Consider the following 19,076-nt stretch of genomic DNA (forward strand, 5'->3'; position numbering starts at 1 on the left):
AGGATCTTACAAACTCTGCCAAATTGTTGCACAAGAATGACCAGACTCAAAAATTTTAAATAGGTGTTTGTCATTCATTATGACCATTTTTCAGGAAGGAAGGAAGAGGATGCCCATTAGCCAGGGACTGGGAATTACTCCACTCCCGTTGCTTAACACAGCAAAATTACATGCTTTCTGTTATAACTCATTACACCTAAAAAATCCCTGTGAGATTTATGTTGAAGCAGTGTATAAGTAAAACTGGAGAAGGGAAAATGAGAGAAACTGAGGTTGGGAAGAATGAGGGGGACTTTATAAAATAGCAAACTTTGAAGGCACTGTTTAATGGGAGTACTAATAACAGTCAAAATAAAGATAGATGAGTACACATTTGAAAACAAAGGAGATCACTTTACTTTTTGAGAAGAGGTAATGTGACATTGAAGAACTCTAAAGGAGTAAAAATGTACATTCGAGGGAATAAAACATTAAGGGTTTCTTAATTAGCTGAGATTTTTCACTTTAAGAATAGTGAATCTTTGCTTATGATTATGCAAAGTCTGATTTCATCGTTGAATTGAGATCAGTTTGAAAGTTGGAACTAAAAGCACATTTTAATGACTTGGTCACTGTGACTTGAGAAGAATTGGGGGATTAAGAATGATTCCCAAGTTTCTGAATTGAGAAATAAGACAAATTGTAGATGTCAGTTACTGAAAAGGGAAGTCAAAGGAAAAGCCAGGCAAACAGATTTGAGATTCAGTGTATTTGAGATTCAGGACATTTTGAGCCTGAGAAAGTTGAGAAATTCAGGAGAACATAAAAAATATATAATCCAATATGTGTGTTTGGACCTCAGAGACATAATCTGGGCTAATTATATAAATATAGAACTTGCCTAAGATCACACAGCTTCTGAGCAATGATGAGGAGGAGGGTGCAAATCCTTCTGACTCCATATTTATGTTTCTTTCTCTAAGACATGCACAAACCAGATAAATGGGATCTGCTTTAAACCTAGAATTCTACAACCATCTTCCCTCTACAAATTCTGCTAAAGTAGAAAGTCTAGAAACCTTATATTTTAATTACAATGCTGAACCTAAGACCAACACTTTCTTCCAAATATTAAAATAAGCATCTAATCATGATACTTAATGCTCGAAAATTTCTGCCTCACTCCTTGAAAACTGGCTTCTGCCAAGTCCTTATCCCCTGTCTGACAAACATGTCATACATGCCTGAATGTCAGTGAATCTCAAAGATACAAAAATTTTATATTAATAATTTTATATTTATATTATACATAATAATGTATATTATATTTGATACAATAATTTTATAGTGGGAAAATATTAAAATTTCCCAACAGACTTCTAAGTTCAATAAAATTAAAATCTAACTATATTAATTAGTCAGTTAGTACATAGCTTTTGATTCATTGGTTTGGGCTGGGATTGTCATTTGTCTAATAATGAGAAATGCAGGCAGAGTGTCCAAAAGTCGTGGCAAAGAGAAAGAGAGAAAATAGAGAAGATGAAAAATATTACAGGGCAAACGGCAGAAGAAGAAACCCCCAAAGGAACTAAGAGAGAACACCCAGAAACCAGAAGCCAGGGCAAACGAGGATTTCAAAGAAGGATTGAGAGCAATGCAGTTAAATAGTAGCTAGAGGCAAAGTAAATAGAGAAACTAAAGAATATTCAAATTTTTCAACAATGAAGGTATTAATGAGAAAAACCAGGGCCATTTCAGTAAAGTGGCCAGACTTGTCTTTGCTGAGGTGAAATGAGGAATCTGGAACTTAGATAGCTAGTTCTAGAAGTCTGAATCCAAAGAGGAGAAAAGATAAAACATTAACCATAGGGAGAAGTATACATAATTTGATGAAAATTCCATAGCATGTCAAATATTAGTGGTGACTAAGTTTGGAGTGAGAAAACAATATTCCTCAATTCTCAGGAACAAAATGGTTTTAAAGGTTATCAAGTATAATATCTAGCTTCTATTTTTTTTAAATTAAGTTTATTGGGGTAACATTGGTTATACAATTATATAATTTTCAGGTGTACATTACAATTTCACATCTGTATATTCTATTGTGTGTTTACCACCCAAAGTCCAGTTTCCTTCAGCTACCATATATTTGATCCTCTTTACCCAATTCACCTTCCCCCTAATTCCCTATATTTGATCCCTTTTACCCCATCTACCTCCCCTCTCCCCCTATCCTCTGGTAACCACTGTCTATAGTCCATGTCCATGAGTCTCTGTTTGTTTGTCCTGTTCGTTTGTTGCTCTTAGGTTTATATCCCACATATAAGTGATATCACGTGATTGTCAAAATTTTCTGTCCGGCTTATTTCACTTAGCATGATTATCTCGAGGTCCGTCCATGTTGCTGCAAATGGCAGTATTCAACTCTTCTTATGGCTGAGTGATATTCCATTGTCTATATGTACCAGAGCTTCTTTATCCAATCATCTATCGTAGGACACTTTGTTTGCTTCCATGTCCTGCCACTGTAAATAATGCTGCTATAAACGTCAGTGTGCAAATATCTTTTCGGATATGGGTTTTCAAGTCTTTGGGGGTAAATATCCAGTAAAGGGATTGCTGGATCATATGGTAGATCAATTCTTAGTTTTCTTTGAGAAACCTCCATACCGTTTTCTATAGTGGCTATACCAATTTGCAGTCCCATCAGCAGTGTATGAGGGTTCCTTTTACTCCGCATCCTTTCCAATATTTGTTATTAGTTGTCCTGTTGATTATAGCCATTCTAACAGGTGTGAGGTGGTATCTCATTGTGTTTTGATTTGCATTTCCCTAATAGCTAGCGATATTGAGCATCTTTTCATATATTAGTTGGCTTTTCATATATTTGTTGGCCATTTGTATGTCCTCTAGGGAGAAGTATCTGTTCAGGTCCTCTGCCCATTTTTTGATTGCATCATTTGTTTTTTTGTTGTTGTTATTGAGTCATATGAGTTCTTTGTATATTTTGGATATTAGGCCCTTATTGGAGGCGTTACTTGCAAATATACTTTCCCATCGGAACAGTTGTCTCTTTACCTCGTTGATGGTTTCTTTTGCTGAGCAGAAGCTTTTTAGTTTGATATAGTCTCATTCGTTTATTTTTGCTTTTACTTCTCTTGCCTTTGAGGTCAAATTCATAAAATCCTCCTATATATAAAAAAATTATATATTTTTTCATGGTATTCTCGGATGATCCTTTGCATTTCTGCGATGTCAGTCGTAATTTTCCCTCTTTCATCCCTGATTTTGTTTATTTGCATCCTTTCTCCTTTTTCTTTAGTGAGTCTAGCCAGGGCTTTGTCAATTTTATTAACCTTCTCAAAGAACAAGCTCTTTGTTGCATTTACTTTTTCTGTAGTTTTTTTTTTAATTTCATTTATTTCTGCTCTATTTTGATTATTTCTTTCCTTCTGCTGACTTTACACTTCATTTGTTCTTTCTTTTCTAGTTTTTTAAGATGAAGCGTTAGGTTGTTTATTTGGGCTCATTCTTGTTTTTGGAGATAGGCGTGTAATGATATGAACTTTCCTCTTATGACCGCTTTTGCCATGTCCCTAAAGTTTTGATATGTTGTACTATCATTATCATTCTTTTCTATGGATCTCTTGATCTCTCTTTTGATTTCTTCTGTGACTCAGGTGCATGTTGTTTAATCTCCATGTATTTGTGGTTCTTCCTGATTTCTTTTTGCAGTTGATCTCTAGTTTCAAGGCATTATGATCAGAGAATATGGTTGGCATGATTTCAACCCTCTTATATTTGTTGAGGCTATCTCTGTGTCCCAGTATGTGGACGATTCTTGAGAATGTTCTATGTGCACTAGAGAAGAATGTATAAGCAGCTGTTTTGGGATGGAGGGCTCTGTAAATGTCAGTTATGTCCAGTTGGTCTAATGTGTCATTAAAGGATGTGATTTCCTTCTTGATTTTCTGTTTGGATGATCTGTCCCTATCAGACAGTGGGGTATTTAGGTCCCCTACTACGATAGTGTTTTGGTCTGTTTCTCCCTTTAGTTCTGTTAGTAATTGCTTTATGTATTTCGGGGCTCCCTGATTGGGAGCATAGGTATTAATAAGTGTTATGTCATCTTGGCGCATGATTCTTTTTATCATTATGAAGTGTCCCTCAGTATCTTTCTTTACCTTTTTTATTTTGGAGTCTATTTCGTCTATATTAGTACTGCTACTCCTGCTTTTCTCTGAATGCCATTTGCTTGAAATATCATTTGCCACCCTTTCATTTTCAGTCTATATTTGTCTTTAAAGCTGAGATGTGTCTCCTGGAGGCAGCGTATGGTTGGGTTTTGTTTTTTGATTCATTCTGCAAGTCTGTGCCTTTTTATTGGTGAGTTCAGTCCATTTACATTTAGGGTGATTATTGAAATATGAGGTCTTCTTAGAGCCATTTTACCTTTTGCTTTCTGGTAGCTTGGTGTTCCCATTGCTTCCTTGTCCTTGTGTTTCTGTTTTCTTTATTTTGGTTGGCTTTTGTGGGTTTTCCCTCTGGTTCTTCTTGTTTTATGTTATATACTTCAGTTCTGAATCTTTGATGTGTGGTAACCATAACGAATATGAAAAGGATAGTTATATACATACAGGCATCCATTTTCTTCTGTATGTGCTTATCTTCATTCCCCTTTGCGAATTTAAATCTTCGAATCCTCCCTTTTTAAGTCATTGTTGTCTCGATTTGTCTCTATGTATGCTGAACGTTCATTACTATCTTGTTATAACAATTCTCTTATTATTATTTAAGTTTATAATGCCCTGTTCTTAGTAAGGGTTGCACCCCTCTGCTTCTATTTGCCTGATAGTCACTTTACTCTTAATTATGTATTTTCTTTTTTTGTCATTTTGTTTTAGGTGAGTTGACCCCTTTCAGTTTTTCCTTAGTGCAGGCCTTGTAGTGGAGAATTTCCTCAATTTTTGTATGTCTGGAAAGGTCCTAATTTCTCCTTCATATCTAAAGGAGAGCTTAGCTGGATACATTATTCTAGGCTGGTAGTTCCTTTCACTTAATAGTTTAAATATTTTATTCCATTCCTTTCTAGCTTGTAAGGTTTGCACTGAGAAGTCTGAGGATAATCTAATGGACTTTCCTTTATAAGTTACCGTTTTCTTCCCCCAGGCTGCCCTGAGAATTCTGTCATTGATCTGAGATAAGTTTAATACAGTGTGTCTTGGTGAAGGCCTTTTTAGGTTGAGATAATTGGGTGTTCTATTGACTTCTTGAATTCCAAGCTCCAGTTCCTTCCTTAGATTTGGGAAATTCTCAGCCACTATTTGTCTCAAAGTACTTTCTAGTCCCTGCTTCTTTTTTTCGCCTTCTATAATGCCTAGTATTCTTATGTTTTCTCTCCTGATGGTATCAGCTAGTTCTTGTATTTCTCTTGTATTATTTATTTTTTGGTTTCTCTCTTCTTCCTTCTGATTTATTTCTAGATTTCTGTCTTCGATATCACTGATCCTTTCCTCCACTTGGTCGACTCTATTTCCCAAGCGTGCTATCTCATTTTTCAACTCTTGCAGTGTGTGTGTTTTTTTTAATCTCCAGAAGATCTATTCCATTCTTTTTGAGGGTTTCAATCTCCTTGCTTTGCTCATCTAGTTGCTTTTTCAATTTCTGAAATTGTTGACATGATTCGTTTTGGAACTCACTGAGTTTTTTCAGAAGTACCATCCTGAAGTCTCTGTCTTTTAAGCTGCATATTTCTATATCTATAAGCTTATTTTCTGGAGATTTTTCTCTTTCTTTCTGAGATGCCTTGTCACCTTGGTTGTTCATGGTGTTTAATGTACTATTTCTCCGCCTGGGCATTAATGGAAGTGTATTCTGCTGTTTTTCCAGAAAGGTTTATTACGTAAAGGTCTCTCTTTAGCCTGTTGCAAAGAATTCGCTTTTCTGTTGTTTTCCAGTAGGTGGCATCTAAGCCATTTGGATCTCTGCTTTATATAAAGCCTTAAAACACCTTTTTAAAAAATTTTCTTGTAGATATTTAATCACTTTCGCTATCCTCAGTTTCAGTCTCTTTCAGTGTAAGCAATAGTCTCGGCAGCGTTTGCTCAGATTTCCCTGGGGCTCCACGGTGACTGGTCTCGGAGAGTATGAAGGGAGGGGCACTCTTGGTTGGGAGTTGGAGGCTGCAGCTCAGCCTTGGTTTTGCAACCAGGACCAGTAAAATCAACTGTTGTTTCTCTGTGGTCCCATCCTGCCTTTCTGTCTTCTGCCCTGATGACTGGGCCCTGCCACCAGCTGTGTGGAATACACAGCACTCCCAGACAGGGCTATTCAGGAAAGAAGCTGCAGCTTCTCCCCGGCCCCTCCTCCTGCTGGGAGCTCTGGTGACTGTGAGAGGCAGCTTCAGATTTGGCAGCGTTTGCTCAGATTCCCCTGGGGCTCCACGGTGACTGGTCTCGGAGAGTATGAAGGGAGGAGCACTCTTGATTGGGAGTTGGAGGCTGAGGCTCAACCTCAGTTTTACAACCGGGGCCGGTAAAAATCAACTGTTGTTTCTCTGTGGTCCTGTCCCACTTCTCTGCTTTCTGCCCTGATGACGGCCCTTCTGCCCTGCGCAGGGGGCTCACAGCACTCCCAGGTAGGGCTGTTCAGGGAAGTTGCTGCTCCTTCTCCCCTCCCCCTCCTCCTGCAGGGAGCTTGGAGGCTTCAAGAGGCACCTTCTTTATTTCTCCCAGTCGACCGCCTGACACCCGGGGTTCCGACCTGTGATAGCTATTATGCATAGATACCACACTCAGACGTGCTGGTGTGCAGTTTGAGTGTTTTTGTTGAGTTTTAGATGGTCATCCAGCTTCTGTTTTAAATTCCTCCCTAACATCATGACTGTCAGCACCTGTGTTCCACATCCAGAAATGGTCCTCTAGTGTCAAAATTGGAAGAACACCCAGAGACAAGCATGCTTATTCCACTTTCCAGCAGCTCTACCCTTAGAAAATGTTGCCCTTGTTTTTTCAACAGATTTCTACACTCGATTGCATCCATTCATCTTTCTGGTTCTGGTTTTTCCCTAGGATACTGCATCATACTGAATAGATTGGGGTAACTCTCTGGATATCAAAGGCAACCCTATTGTCTCTGTCCTGATCCTACGGCGTTTACTCAGAGGACTAAGTGATCTTCCCTACATGTTCCCTGAGTCATCCAGACTCGATCCAGTGGTCACCTTCTCTCTGCAACCTCCAGAATGAGTCACAATCCTTGTCATGGTACCAAAACAGAGCAGAACTGTGATCTCCTCCTGTCCTTGGCACCCTCACCATCTACTGGGCTATCTTACCATCCTATTTGCATTTTTAGCCAGTGTCCTTTCCTATACTTCGTTGCTCCCCATCTCCCAGCCTAACCTCCCTCTGTCCCGTGATGACTGTTCACAGATGAAAGACACATGCATCAGAAGGAATGCATTTTTATGGGGGGGAGGGGTGTTTCACAATGGAGGAGGAAATGCTCCAGGATGGGGTAACATTGGTGATATTCAAATTTCAGAGTAGCTTTAAGTGTTTGTAACTGACAAGTTGAAGTTGGAGTCCTCCTTCACATGGTTAGAATTGGCTATTTTCGCAAAAAATTTCAGGCAGCACTTTTGATCATTGGGGCAGGTTGAGTATTGAATTTCATATTTCATGCAGGCATTTCTGCACATGCCATGGTAAAGCTGGCATGGATTCCAAGGCTCCTGGCTCCTGCCAAAGTAGGATCTGAGCAAGTCACCTGTGAAAAACATAGCCATGTTTAGCTTCTACGCAGCAATGATAATAGGAGTGGGGAAGTGTGATTTAAAGAGAACAAGCCCTAAGAATATTAAGAGCACAGGGTCTGAAGTCAAAATCACCTCAATTCAAATCTGAGCTCTGTCATTATCGTTGTACATCCTTAAGCAAATTATATAAGTTCTCAGAACCACCACTGCATCATCTTCACAATGGTCATGATAATAAGTTCAACTTCTTAACATTTTTTGTGATGACTAAATTAGCACATATAATATGCTCAGAAAAGTATCAGGCAGTGTTGTTTATGTAAAAGCCTTTTCCTGAAGGTCCAGAGCCTTAAGGGCTGCCACTGTGAGCACATATTGGACATGTCTCAAGTGCCCGTATGGAAGTGTCCTCCTCACACACCACTCTCATCATAGACACCTAGGATCTACTCTGAGGCAGGGCACACATATTCGAGCCCCTGCATGCCTTCATACTTTGAAACATTTGAACAAACATATGTCATGCATGTCATTTTGTAGATTGGCCCACAGAAACATGCTGTGCATACATGGGCAGCACACTAGCACATACACACACAGGCACAGATACATGACTCATTTTATTCACAGGTTCACATTCATGCCTAAATTGAGCATATGCATGTGTTTTCTTTACAAATCTCTACCACACGTTTTCTACATAAACTAAAATCCATTTGTGAATATTGATAGCTATGTATCAGTCATCCAGAAATGTCCATGTGTATCCAGGCTCTTCAGCTGAAAATGACCCAGTGACAAAGTTTCTAGCACTTAGTCAGCATTCTATAAATATTAGTTGTCAATAATATTAGTTATCCATTGGAAATTTCAAAGACAAAGGAGCAGTTAGAAAAATAATAATAATAACAATTGCTACTATATATTCAGCATCATCTATATATCAGGTATTTTATAAATGAGATCTCACAGAACCCTCACAAAATCTGGCTGTTATCTCCATTCTCCAGATGAAGACACTATAGCTCAAAGAGAGACCTTGTTCTATTTATAGTCCCATAGCTCACACTTGACCAAGCTAAGATCTCATTTCTAGTCTACATAATAAACTCATGCTCTTTCCTCTCTGTCACATTGCCTCTCCATGTGATAGAATTTTTAGGAGAGGGTGGCATATTGCATGATGTCTGCAGGCATAGGGCCTTCTATTGTTTTCAATAGATAGTCCAAAATTCATAGTTTAATATTTAAGGAACTTTTCTTTCTTTTGCCTTCTTTCTTTAAAAAAAAAATTAATTTTTTTTTATTTTTTAATTTCAATTGACATTCAACATTAGTTTATATTAGTTTTAGGTGTATACATAGTGGTCACACATCCACATAATTCACGAAGTGATTCCCTTCAGTCCAGTAACCACCTAGCACTATACATAGATGTCATCATATTATTGAATATATTCCCTACACTTTACTTTACATCCCCATGACTATTTCGTAACTACCCATTTATATTTCTTAAGACCTTCACCTTTTCATCTAGCTCTCCAAATCCCCTCCCATCTGGCAACCATCAGCTTGTTTCCTGCATCTATGAGTCTGTTTCTGTTTTGTTTGTTTATTTTGTTTTGTAGATTCCACATATAAGTGAGATCGTATGGTATTTGTCTTTCTCTGTCTGACTTATTTCACTTAGCATAATACCCTCTAGGTCCATATATGTTATCACAAATGGTAAGATTTCATTTTTTAATGACCAAGTAATATTCCATTGTATATATACCACCTCTTCTTTATCCAATCATCCATTGATGGGCACTTAGGTTGTTTTCATATCTTGGTTATTGTAAATAATGCTGCAATAAAGATAGGAGTGCTTATATATTTTTTATATTAGTATTTTGGATTTCTTCAGATAAATACCCAGAATTGGAATTGCTGAGTCATAAGGTAGTTCTATTCTTAATTATTTGAGGAACCTCCAAACTGTTATTTCAGAGTGGCTGCACCAATTTTTAATTCCACCAAGAGTGCACAAGGGTTTTCTTTTCTCCACATCGTCACAAACACTTGTTTGCTGATTTATTGATGATAGCCATTCTGACAAGTGTGAGGTGATATCTTATTGTGGTTTAAATGTGTATTTCTCTGATGATTAGTGATGTTGAGCATATTTTCATATGTCTATTGGCCATCGGTATGTCCTCTTTGGAGAAATGCCTATTCAGGTCTTCTGCCCATTTTTAAGTGGATTGTTTAGGTTTTTTGGTGTTAAGTTGTATGAGTTCTTTATAAATTTTGGATGTTAACCCTTTACCAGATGTAGTATTGGTGACTATCTTCTCTCATTTAGTAGATTGTCTTGTTTGGTTGATGGTTTCCTTTGCTGTACAAAACCTTCTTAGTTTGATGTAGTCTGATTTGTTTATTTTTTATTTTGTTTCTCTTGCCAGAGGAGGTATATCAGAAAAAAATATTACTAAGAGCAATGTCAGAGATTTTACTGCCTACGTTTTCTTCTAGGAGTCTTATGGTTTCAGGTCTTACATTTAAGTCTTTAATCTATTTTGAGTTTATTTTTGTATATGATGTAAGAAGGTGATCTGGTTTTATTTTTTGCAGGTATTTGTCCAGTTTTCCCTACACCACTTATTAAATAAACTAACTGTCTTTACCACATTATATATTCTTGCCTCCTTTGTCATAGATTAATTGACCATATAGGTGTGGGCTTATTTCTGGGCTCTCTATTCTGTTCCTTTGATCTATTTGTCTATCTTTATGCCAGCACCATGCTATTTTAATTACTATAGCCTTATAGTACAGTTTAATTTCAGGTATCATGATATCTCCAACTTTGTTCTTCTTTCTCAAGATTGTGGCTATTTGGGGCCTTTTATGGTTTCATATAAATTTTAAAATTATTTGTTCTAGTTCTGCAAAAAATGCCATTGGTATTTTGATAGGGATTGCATTGAATCTATAGATTACTTTGGGTTATATGGACATTTTAATGATATTAATTCTTCCTATCCATGAACATGGTGTATGCTTTCATTTACTTATATCTTCTTCAATTTATTTACTATAATAGTTTTATAATTATTATAATGCCTTATAATTTACTGAAAACAAGTTTTTTGCCTCCTTGGTTAAATTTATCCCTAGGCATTTTTTTTGATGCAATTATAAATGAGATTATTTTCTTAATTTCTTTCTGATAATTTATTATTGGCATATAGAAGTACAACTAATTTCTGAATATCAATTTTATATCCTGCTACTTTACTAAATTCAATTATCAGTTCTAATAGTTTTTTTGGTGGAATCTTTAGGGTTCTCTGTATATAGTGTCATGTCATCTGCAAATAACGATGGTTTTCTTTCTTTTTTTTTTTCCAGTGTGGATGTCTTTTATTTCTTTTTCTTATCTGATTGCTATGGCTAAGATTTCCAATACAATGTTAAATAAAAGTGGTGAAAGTGGACATCCTTATCTTGTTCCTGATCTTAAAGAAAACACTTTTAGCTTTTCATTGTTAAGTATGATATTAGGTGGGGGTTTGCCATACATGGCCTTTATTATGTTGAGATAAGTTCCCTCTATTCCCACTTTGCTGAGAGTATTTATCATAAATGGATGCTGGACATTGTCAAACACTTTTTCTGCATCTACCGATATGATCGTGTAATTTTTATTCTTCATGTTTAAGTAGTGTGTCATATTAATTGATTTGAGAATATTGAACCAACCTTGCATCCCAGTAATAAATCCATTGATCACAGTGCATTAATTTTTTAATGTCTTGCTGAATTCAGTTTGCTAATATGTTGTTGAGGATTTTTGTATCTACGTTCATCATGGATATCGGCCTATAAATTTCTTTTTTTGATGTCTGGTTTTAGAATCAGGGTGATGGTGGCCTCATAAAATGAGCTTGAGAGTTTTCCCTCCTCTTGAATTTTTTGGAATAGTTTGAGAAGGCAAAGACCTTTTCAACCATCCACCCATCCCCTTATTCCACATCCATTTATCAGCATTCACTCTGTTCCAGGTTATGTACTCAGTGCTAAAGATGCAGTGGTCTCAATGTCCACCCACATTAGTGAAAATGAAGCAAAGCAAGTTTGATGTTATTTCTTGCACACACACATACACACAAAAACACTTTGTTAATTTTTTGACAAGAGAAAGTAAAATTTTCAAAGTTTAGGTGAACTCACAGATGAGAAGAGAAAGAAAGAAATGATTCAATGGCAGACATTCCATAGCATTTGGGTGCTAGTGTATATATGGACTGCCACAAAATTTGGCACTCCAGTCCAGGGAAGGCACTCAAATGCTGCTGCATTCGGCAAACCTGCTGGTTAAGTAGAGGAAGCAGGCAAAAATGTGACCCTTTCATCCATGCTTCAGCATCATGGTCCACTGCGTTTCCTACATTAATCCTCACCCTCATCACGGAATCTGTTGCTCTTTTGCAAACTGCTACTGATGAATCTGTATACTTGTAGGAGGAAGAGATCTGCAGGGTCCTCCCCAAGTGACACCAACACTCTTTTGGCTATCATCTGAACTGGAGGACTTTCCTTTTCTCCCAAACACACTGAATGGAAACCAGGGCGCCCAAAGTTTCCTCTTTGTAGTCACCAAAGGATGGATAGGAACATAAATACCAAAAATGAGGATCATGCAGGCTACCTTTTCCTCACATTCTCCACATGGAAAACAGGTAAAGGCAGTCCTAGGAGGATTCTGCTTAGAGTGGCTAAACAAACAAATAAACAAACAAACACGGGTTTTATCTGAGACATTTATAACTTCTCACTTCTGCAGCTTTTCCAACCCTATATTGCGTTACTTCATGACAAGCTGCAACATCCACATCAAATTAATGACACCTTTTATGATCTCTCCATCTTCAAACTGAAGTCAGAGGAGATCCTCAATACTCTTGAATCCCAGCATTGCCTTTGACCCTCTGGACCTCTGGACCTAGTCTCTCCATAGGAGAAATGGGAATGAGAGAGTTTTCATGAAATCAGAAAATCTCGACCATGTTTGTAAAGGAGGAAGTTAATGAAGTGTATCACATTTTGTAATAACCTGGGGGATTTTTAAGTATATTCACATCAAGTCTCTAGACATTCTGATTTGAGAGGTCTGGTGATAGGCCAGAGCAAGGGTGCTGTGCAAAATTTCCAAGAAAATAGTCATGGGCTCCTGCTTGGCGTGAGAGCCACAATCCTGCCTGACCTTCTCATATTTACCTATAGATATTTCCCAGCTCATTTTCCCACATAGGAATTGTTTTAAGAGCAAATTAAAAAGTCATAAATCAAGACACAAAATATATACTCTAGACTCTATCAGCTCCATCCAGAGCCAAAATCAATGTGATACATGATTTTTTCTGCCATCTGTGCACTCAAAATATGACCCTTCTCCCTCCAATTCCTAAGATTCTTCTTACCCATATAAATTTATTAAGAATAAGTCATTTATATATTCATTTAGTCAATAAACATTTGCTAAACTCTGCTCTGTGCAAAGCACTCGGCTCAACCAGGAATACATAAAATGGAAAAGCAAAGTCTTGGCTTTCAAACAGTTTAATTTCATATGTATATGTTTGGGGCAATGAAAGGAAAAGATTACTTTGATTGTCCCAGAAAAGACTGTCCAGAACAGTTCCTGCCCATAAATTCTGTCAGGCAAAAGTATTAAGTAGTTACTAAGGAAGCAACAGTACGCACAGCTTTTGAAGCATAGAGTGCTGCTTCCTTTTTGTGTTGTTTTTTGCAAACCTGTGGTTTTTATCACTATTATAACATGGGAATTGAGCTTTACTGGATATGAGAAGTAAAGAGGATGAAACAAGATGAGAAACAAGGGGTATGAGAATACAAAGTAAGAAGAAGATGAGGAAGGAGAAAAAGGAGAGGAAGGAGAAAGGGAAAGCAGAGAAAACACTAAACATGGTAACTTTGAACTCAATCCTCAAAAAAGAGAAGCAACCCTGGTCTTCTATAGGGCTAGGTTGAGACTACTCCCATGTCCCTCTGTACTTGTCAAGGTTTGAGAGAGACATTGAGGATATTCCAGCTTTCTGATTTCATTTATCCTAGCTACAGTTATAGCTATTGTTCTCAGTGTCCCTGAAAATCACACTAAAGAAACTTTTTTAAGAATTTAAAAATATAACAATATTTTTCATCCAAAATTCATTTTTTCTATTTCAATAGCCACAGCTCTGCTGTCATAATTTGACTGCCTTACTCAAACTTAATCACCCCCAGATTCCGGCTAAGCCAATCACTGCTCAAATAAACCCCACATATGCCCAGCTTGAATAAGACATCTACTTAAACCAAAAATCTGACTCCAACTTCCAGCTCTATCTCCTGTTTAGTTATTTTTGTTTTTTGGTTTTTTTAGGCGAGGCAACTCTTGGTTGACCTCACAGTTAAGGACCTTTGTTCAGCTTACAGTCCGCCTACAGCACCTGGTCTTCCTAGGTGGTCTCCTATCCAAGTACTAACCAGGCCTGACCATGCTTAGCTTCCGAGATCAGATGAGATCGGGCTTGTTCAGGGTAGCATGGCCGTAGACCAGCTCTATCTCTTTTGATAACAAACTAAGGTTCAATTATAAAACTTAACACAAACATAACACTAGCCAAACCACTCAATCCTTATTCACAGCATCAAGCCAAAATACAGACCAGCTACAAACTTCACTCCCAGTTCTCTCACTCCCAGTTCTACCCAACTCCATCCTCAGCTCCACTCAACAAAAATATCATTCCCTCTTCAGACTACATCAAAACATCAGTCCAGCCCAATTCTATATATAGAATTGCTCACCCCCTCCACATCCCCGCTCATTTTTCCAATATTACTCTAAAGTCATACACCATCCCACCACAACTCACTCTCCAAACTTCAAACTACTCTGTGCAAAGCACTCAGCTCAACCAGGAAAAGATTACTTTGATTGTCCCAGAAAAGACTGTCCAGAACAGTTCCTGCCCAGTTCCTGTGCACTCAAAATATGACCCTTCTCCCTCCAATTCTTCATGCTTCGACACTCCAGTATTCCAGGAACAACAACCTCTTAAATTTGTATTGGCAGAGCAGAACCAAGGGAGATCTTAACATAAGCTGGACCTTGGGATTAATATCTACAACCCATCTGAGACCAGAAAAGGCTTTAGGTAGTGCCTACTATATGTGGGTAAGAGTCATCTCAGAGTTCACCAAGATACCAATAGCACATGCAAGACCCCAGAACTTTTGAGAGAGGCCTGAATTACCTGGAGTCTTATGAACCAGGATCAGAAGGATGGAAATGGCCATTAAATAGGGCTTCATGACTGACATGTCCTGAGAGAATGAAGGACTGTGTTGCAGGGGACCAAATAGAGATCTTTGCAGTAGGACAGTGCCTTGCCTTTATTAGTTTTGGAAATGGGCCAGCATTTTGTGCAGTGAAGTAAAAGGGATGAGACATACCTGGAGTCAGCCAGGCAGAGGATGATATATATCAATATCTCAGCTGGACACTCTGTGTAAGTGTGGGAGATTTGCCAGTAGCACCCATGTCAAGGTGGATCTTTCTTCCCAGTAAGAAGCAAAAGCAAATTAGAGCCAGTGGCATTTTGGGTGAAACAAATTTGAATGAATGAATCAATCAATCAATCAAACAATGAGAAAATGAATACGTAATTTAAGAAATAAAAAATCTTTTTAAAAACATTTGTTTTAATCCTCCTGACAGTAGACTATCACCTTTTGTCAGTAGTACATACTATATATCCAATCCTGTACTAGGCATCATGGACTAACAAAAAAAAGAAGGAGGAGGAAGAAGAGGAGGAAGAGGATGAGGAGGAGGAAGAGGAGGAGGAGGAGATAATGGTGATGAAAGAAAAGATGGGGAAGAAAAATTAAATTGAAGAGGGGGTATGAATGGAGGAAGGGAGGAAATGATATTAAGCAAAAATAATGGCAATTCATATTTACCATGAATTTACCATGTATCACTTTCTGTATTAAATACTACCATATAGTTATGAACACTTACCAAAACACTGTGAAGTTAGGTGGTATTTTCCACTTCACAGATGAAGACAATAAAGATTGAAGAGATGATGTAACATACCTAGGCCACACATCTAATTAGGCATAGAGCCTAGATTAGAAACAATATCTGTCTTACAGCATATGCCTTTGGCGTTTTTCATTCTTTCTGTAAGTGAAAGGGCAAAAAATGAGAGACAAAGAAAAAAACATAATCAAATTGCTGAAACTCAGAGACTAATCACCATTCAAAACAATAAATTCCGTCTGAGGAATTCAGTATTCATTCTTTGAGAAATGGGAATAAAAGGATTTTTTAGAGAAGGCTTTTTACTCCAATGAATCACATGGAAGATTGATGGGTGGGGTCCAGTCTTTCGAATAAAAGTATATAAATGAGTGAAAAGCCTCTTTCAAAAGTCGAGGATAGGATTTCCACATCTTACCATGACAAGGCAAATGGAACTGAACTAACCCTCCCAAAAGTAAATGCAATTGTACAAGCCCTGTCAATGTGAGCAACTATAACACTGGAAAAATAAAGAGTTTTAGACATTAAATTAAAGGCACAGGAGAAGTGAAAAGTCAACCTAGAAAATGTGAGGAAATATTTGCAAACAATATATCTGATAAGGGGTTGGCATCCAAAATATATAAGAAACCCTACAACTCAATAGTGAAAAAAGAAAGTCCAATTTTAAAATAAGAAAAGGACTAGAAGAGACACTGATACCAAGATGAATCAGATGCTGGGATTTTCTGAAAAGAATTTTAAAATAGCCATCATAAAATGCTTCAAGAAGGAGTAATTATTTTGAAACAAATAAAAAGTAGAAAATTTCAGCAAAAATAGAAGCTATAAGAAAAGAACTGACTGTAAATTATAAAACAAAAATATATAAAGCAATATATTTTTAAAAACACTATAAACTAAGTAAAACAAAATCCTAAAAATTGTTCAAATAACTCAGAGAGTTTAGAAAAGAGAAGGAGTGGAAGCAAACAGACAACGAATAATAAAATGGCATACTTAAGCTCTAATATATCAATAATTCCCATAAATGTAAAAGGTCTAGAGTGACATCAGTGAAAATGATGACATAAGGAATGCTGAAATTTTATCTCTCCATAAAAGCAGTGAAAATACTGGCAAAACTGTCAGAATCAACTGTGTTGGCAATCTGGATATTAACCAAAGGTTTATCCCTGCCCGAGAACACTTATTCAGAAAAAAAAATCTGACTCTCAGTAAAACAATGAGCTTTCTAGCATTTTACTTTATCACAAAAACATCTCCCACTCCCAAGCTCAGTGGTAACCTTGTAAGTAATAGCCTGCATTCTCAGTACTGGAAAAAACAAAACAGACTTCATTCACAAAGAACTGTCATTATTTGACCTGTCTGATGACTCCCTGGGAGACTGGCTCAGAAGATTTGACTTTATATGATTCAGCATCCTCCTAGAGCTAAAGATCCTATTAGGGAACATTTGTCAAAACCAATTACAGGCATGTATTTTAGTCAGAGCTGCCTGAGAAGATAAATAACAGTTGAGGACAACAATAGATTAACCAAAAGGCTTGGAAGGCAAGGCTGGGGAATGAGATGTCCATTAGGGCTTTAAAAAGCTCTGCCATATGCCTGCATGCAAAGAAACAAAAAAGCATGATGCATGCACAGGGGGAAAACAATCAATAAAAAGTGTTCCAGAGGAAGCCCATACATTGGACCTTCAAGACAAAGACTTTAAATAAACTATGTTAAATATGTCCAAACAGAAAAAGAAAGCCATGTCTAAAGAACTATGGAAGACACAAGTAAATGGAAAGACATCTCGTGAATGTCTTAATATTCTTAATAATAAGCCGTGGAAAACTGAATATTTTTAAGATGTCAATACTCTCTCTATCAAAATCCCAGCAATTTTTTTGTTTTGCAAAAATAGAAAATTTTATCTTTAAATTTATATGGAATCTCAAGAGACTCTGAACAGCCAAAATAATCTCAAATAAGAGCAAAGTTGAAAGCTTTATACTTTCGGGTTTTAGAACTTACTACAAATCTGTGGTAATCAAAACAATGTGGTACTAGCATAAAGACAGACTTACACAGTGACAGATGCTTACTAGACTTATTGTAGTGATCACTTTGTGAGGTATGTAAATGTTGAATCACTTTGTCGTACACCAGAAACTAACATAATATTGTATGTCAACTATATTTAAAATAAATTTTTAAAAAACATGTTTAAAAAGACAGATTCTTAGATCAATGAATAGAATAGAGAGCCCAGAAATATATCCTCACATATATGCTCATATAATTTTCAGTGTGTCAAGACTATACAATGGGAAAAGAATAATCTTTTCAATAAATGGTATTGGGGAAACTAGATATCCACATGCAAAAAAATTAAGTTGGACTCCTACTTATACCACATACAAAATTAACTCAAAATTGATGAAATACCTAAGTATGAGAGCTAAAACTATAAAATTCTTAGAAGAAAACACAGGGAGAATGCCTCATGATAATAGATTTGGTGATAATTTATTGGATATTACATCAAAAGCACAGACAATAAAAGAAAAATTACATAAGTTGGACTTGAGCAAAAATTTAAAACATTTATGCATCAAAGAACACTATTAAAAGAGTGAAGAGGCAACCCATAAAATGGGAGAAAATATTACAAATCATATATCTACTAGAGATTAATATCCAGAATACATACAGAGTTCCTACAACTCAACAGGAAAACAACAAACCAGTGGGCAAAGAACTTCAATGGAAATTTCTCCAAAGAAGATGTACAAATGGCAAAAGGCACATGAAAAGATGCTCAAAATCACAAGTCATTAGGGAAATGCAAATCAGAACCACAATAAGATAACCACTTCACATCCATTAGGATGGTTTTACTTTAAAAATGAATAAATAAATAACAAATGTTGGCAATGATGAAACTGAAACTTCGTGCACTGCTGATGGGAATGTAAAATGGTCCAGCCCTATGAAAAACAATATGACAGTTCCTCAAAAAATGAAATATAGAATTACCATGCGATCCAGCAATTCCACTTCTGGGTATATACTAAAAAAATGAAAAAAGAGATCCACAAAAATATTTGTACAGTCATGTTCATAACAGCATTACAATAGCCCAAAAGCAAGATAAACAAAATGTTATGTGTACATACAATGGAATATTATTCTACCTTAAAAAAGGAAATTCTGGCACATGCTACAACATGGTTG

The 19,076-nt window shown here is 36.8% G+C and overlaps 1 protein-coding gene and 1 pseudogene across 1 annotated transcript; both read right to left on the minus strand.

Moving 5' to 3' along the window:
- Positions 1-7,531: 7,531 nt before the first annotated feature.
- On the minus strand, positions 7,532-15,118 carry DEFB116 (defensin beta 116). Its single transcript, XM_039863677.1, has 2 exons — positions 15,052-15,118; positions 7,532-7,749 (listed from the first exon to the last, which is right to left on the minus strand). The coding sequence occupies exons 1-2, from the start codon at positions 15,116-15,118 to the stop codon at positions 7,532-7,534; spliced, it is 285 nt and encodes a 94-aa protein (XP_039719611.1).
- Positions 14,230-14,348, minus strand: LOC120604243 (uncharacterized; annotated as a pseudogene).
- Positions 15,119-19,076: the final 3,958 nt, after the last annotated feature.

The sequence above is a fragment of the Pteropus medius genome, unplaced genomic scaffold (genome assembly GCF_902729225.1).
Source record: "Pteropus medius unplaced genomic scaffold, Ma_sr-lr_union100, whole genome shotgun sequence".
Lineage (NCBI taxonomy): Eukaryota > Metazoa > Chordata > Mammalia > Chiroptera > Pteropodidae > Pteropus > Pteropus medius.